The 4,454-nt window shown below is 35.7% G+C and overlaps 1 protein-coding gene across 1 annotated transcript; it reads right to left on the bottom strand.

Annotated features, from left to right (window-relative positions):
- Positions 1 to 353: 353 nt before the first annotated feature.
- On the bottom strand, positions 354 to 3,688 carry LOC111466576 (protein indeterminate-domain 5, chloroplastic-like). The gene is made up of 4 exons (XM_023111294.1): positions 3,282 to 3,688; positions 2,808 to 3,204; positions 983 to 2,348; positions 354 to 501 (listed from the first exon to the last, which is right to left on the bottom strand). The coding sequence occupies exons 1-3, from the start codon at positions 3,433 to 3,435 to the stop codon at positions 1,016 to 1,018; spliced, it is 1,884 nt and encodes a 627-aa protein (XP_022967062.1). The 5' UTR covers positions 3,436 to 3,688; the 3' UTR covers positions 354 to 501; positions 983 to 1,015.
- Positions 3,689 to 4,454: the final 766 nt, after the last annotated feature.

Raw genomic sequence — 4,454 nt, 5'->3', positions numbered from 1 at the left:
ACAAACAAATATATCACCAAATTAAACTTAGATCTCCACCTCAACTCATAATACACGCATGCTTCAAAATCGAAATCGAAATCGAAACCCTCCTTCCCTAAACATATCATAACAAAATTAACACCACCATAATTCAACATAAAGAACCAATGAACGAACACTCGAATTTTTCTTTTCTACATTCAACTAAAAGAAACCGATCGAGTTCGCAAATGTCTATGAAGCTATATAAGGAGAGGAGATTTAGCCTAGCCTAGCTAGATAGACCAAAAATTCATTATAAAAAAAAAAAAAAAAAAAAAAAAATCCCATTGGTCGCCCAGAAAAGATATGGAATTAATACACTTTAATTCAAAAAAAAAAAAAAAAAAAGGCTAATCTGCTTGTCCTTCCTCTCATGCTAAAATTACATTAAAAAAAAAAAAAACTACCTGATATTTGTGGAGATCACTGAACTTAAGCAGCTTGGTAGCTTGGAGAGATTTGTTGCATTTATAATATCTGATAAGCATATTATAATAAGCATATTAATTATAATATATGAAAAAGTAACAAAATATAATTATATTATAAGGTTTTAATGCATATATTTTTTTTATAATAAAGTATGAAAGAATGGAAGAAATGGAACTCGTGACTCTCTGTGTGTTGTGCAGTATAAAGACGTAACGACATAAAGAGAACAAAAACGACAACGAATGAAACAAAAAACCCTAAATGTACTGCATGCTCTTCACTGTCTTCATGCAACATAACGTGCCAGACGGAATAAAACCCTTTTTTTTTTTAATTAAATATAATAAAAAATAATAAAATAAATCCAAATCCAAATCCCCACGACTGCAAGGCAGTAACAGTAAATTAGTAATTTTTATTTTTATTTTTTAAAAAAAGACACAATTACCAAAGCCCTCCACGTTACTTTTGCAGTTAAATAAAAATAAAAATTAATAATTTAAAATTTTTATTTTCATGTACGTACCTGTTTCTGTCTGTACTTTGTTCTTCTTCTTCTTCACTGGTAGTTTCCATTTCCTCCACCACCAAATGCTTGGCTTGTTGCAGCTGAATTGCTCTCATTTCCATCCATAACGATCCCTTGCGGTGGTTGTTTATGTTCTCGTTGGGAATAACCGCCGCCGCTGCCACCGCCGCCTCCTCCGCTACTCATACTTCTTACAATTTGTCCAACACCTAGGAAGTCTCTTGTTAATCTATCTGTTCCTCCCATGCTAACTGAGCTTAGATTCTGTTGTAATTTTGGATCTTCCAATGTTTCCATGTTGTTTGGTCTATTGTTTCCGCCATCGAATGTACCGAATGAGCTCATTCCGCCACCGAAGAGCCCGCCTGCTGAGCTTCCGGTGGTGAATGAGTTCATCAGATCTTGAAGATTGCTCTCATTTTCGCCGAATACTCCGCCGTAGCTTGGTGGGAAAAGTGTCCTGTCGGATGCTTTTCCACCTGAAGTTGACGAGCTTCCAAATGATCTTAGCAATGTCGCTGTTGTGTTGCTACTTGATGTCGTTGAGCCTAATTGAGCTGCCTTTTGGAGAAGCGCCGTGGCTGACATGTGTGGAATTGCTCCGCTTGTACCACTACCGCCGACTCCCGTCGTGTTGCTATAGAGAGACGGGACTGCACCTGAATTCATTTGATCGCCCATCATCGAGAAAATGTTTGATGCACCACCTTCATTGTTTCCATTGTTCGTGCCACTGAATTGATTAAGCAAAGACGATTGCAGATTGTTGTTGTTGCTGTTGCTGTTGCTGTTGTTGTTGCTATTACTCGTATTATTACTGTTGTTGGTGTTGTTGTTGTTCATATTCGTTGTACTATCACCAGTAGGGTTCGAAATGAACCCCAAATTGAAGAGATTTGAGGAAGGGTTGTTACTATTACTCGTATGGCTTTGCATATCAGAAAATTGCATTAATCCATGAAACGCCTTGTTTCCAAACAACCCTTGTTGAGATTGACTTCCATGATCCTCATGGAAGCTATTCTGGCTAGTTTGATCATTCAAGAAGAAGGCCGCAGCCGCAGCCGAAGACGGCATTGCCTGTTGCGGTGGTGGTCGAAATGACGAGCCGATAGACGGAGGAAGAAGATGATTGAACTGCCCGGTTCGTCCTCCGCCACCAAGGCGGAGGACGTCCGATTGGGTTATATTGGGAATATCTTGAAGAGATGAAATTTGAGGAACTTGTGATAATGTTAACCCCACATTGCTATTACCTCCATATAAATGACCTCCCATTGCTGACCCTAAATTTGTAGGATGTCTTGCACTTTCTTGTGCCAATGCATCACAAAACGCTCTATGTGTAATAAAACTATCCCGCCTGCAACAAACAATCAAACCAAAACACAAAATTTAGCATATAATCCAAATCTAAACACGAAATTTAGCTAGTAGAAAGAAATTCGTGTCGTTTTATAACATTGGATGAAAAGTTAGAAAATTTCGTGGGTCCATTTAAAAGGGTTCACGGATTGATAAGAACACACATGAAATAATTGAAAAAAAAACACAAGAATTTGAAGAATTACTTCCTATAATTGCATTAAAAAATGGAATTTGAAGAACTGAGTGTCCAATAAATGCAAAAAGGGAGAAAGAACAAAGATTTTTTTTTTTTTTTTTTTTAAAAAAAAGAGAGAGAAGAAAAGGGAATAATAATTTAATTTAATTTAATTAAAAAAAAAAACACATGGAAACAACAAACAAAAAAACATGAAATTCCTGAAATCNAAGAGAGAAAAAAAAAAAAAAAAAAAAAAAAAAAAAAAAAATGAAGAACCTGGAGAAAAGCGTGCCACAATCGCAGCGATACTCGCGAGTACCACAGGTTTTGGAATGGGCCTTCCAATCGGACTGAACGGCATAGCGTTTAGAGCACTTATCGCACTTCCATTTCTTCTCCCCATGCTTTCTGGAGTAGTGTTTTTTGATACCTGTTAAGTCACCAAGAGCTCTTGATGGGTCGTGATGGACGCATGTGGGTTCTGGGCATAAATACACCTTCCTTTTTGGCTCTTTGTTGCTTTTTTGCTTTAACTTCCAAGGCAAATTGTGTCCTCTTCTATGAAGTTGTAGATTTTGCTCTCTTTGAAACCCTTTGTTGCATACTTCACATATGAATCTATTGGTTGCCATTAGTGTCTTTGGACTCAAAGCAATCACCTCCGCATCTGGATCTGAAACAAAAAACCAAAAGCAAATCCAAATTTAATCTCATCTCTGGTGGGTAATCAATAAAATTTTAGACACTTACTTGGTGTTCCTGGTTGGTTCCTCTTTTTCTTCGGTGGCGGCACACCCGAAGAATTAGATTGCTGTAGTTGTTGTTGTTGCTGCTGCTGTTGTTGTCTCATCTGGGCTTCATCCCGAGGTCCGAAAAGTGGAACGGATGAAGAAGAAGCCGCCATGAAAAGGGTTAAAAGGGTTTGATTTGGAGAATAATAAGAATCAAAATATGGTTTTCATAAGCAAAAGGGTTTGGATTTGGAGATGCAAATGGAAGAAGAAGAAGATGAAGAAGAAGAGAAAGATAGAGGAATCAACTTCATCTATGAACACATTAGATGCCCTTTTTAGTTTCTCTCTCTCTCTCTCTCTCTCTCTCTCTAAACTTTCTCTCTCTAAACTTTCTCTCTCTAAACAAATTTGTGAATTTTTTAAAATGGAAAAATATGGTTTGGAGTAAGTAAGTAAGTGATGTTTTCATTTGGTGTCATGCACACACACAAGCACATATACAAATTTTAAATAAATAAATAAATAAATAAATAAATAAATAAAGGAATTATTATTATTATTATTATTTTTGGGTTCTGATTTTTATTCCCTTAGTGATTCAGATTTTAACTCTAAAATTTAGGCTGCCATGAATAAAAGTACAAACTGGAAATTAATTGAGGAGAGAGAAAGGAGGAGAGAGAAAGAGGGGGAGGGGGGTAAGGGGTACAGGTCGGTGGACCCAATCCACAGCCACAAAACGACACCGTATGGTGCGTGAGGGCAGCCTGAACATCTTTCTCTCTCTTCCTCCCTCTCTCTCTCTCTTATATTTCGTATCTTGTTACTCACTTCCAGACAACCTTTCTTCGTCACACTGCCTTTGTGGGCCTTATTGCTCTACACGGAATTAAAAATAAATAAATAATTAAATAAATAAATAATTTTAATCCCTTAAATAATTATAATTATAAATTTAATCCATTTTTTTATAATTATTTATCAAATAAAAAATTTTAATTAGTCTGTTAATTTTTTTTAAAAAACGCCTCGACTCTATCAAAAATTTATTTAATACAAAATTGAAAGTTCAAACACGATTCGAATTGGTTTCTTTTTCTTTTTCTTTTATGGTAAGTTTTTCACCTTCCTTAAAATATACATAAATTTTATAAATAAAATCAGAGTTTTTTTTTTTTTTTTTTTTTTT

The sequence above is a fragment of the Cucurbita maxima genome, unplaced genomic scaffold, assembly GCF_002738345.1.
Source record: "Cucurbita maxima cultivar Rimu unplaced genomic scaffold, Cmax_1.0 Cma_Scf00031, whole genome shotgun sequence".
NCBI lineage: Eukaryota > Viridiplantae > Streptophyta > Magnoliopsida > Cucurbitales > Cucurbitaceae > Cucurbita > Cucurbita maxima.
The sequence above is the reverse complement of the archived record's forward strand: the minus strand, read 5'-3'. Positions and strand labels throughout refer to the sequence as shown.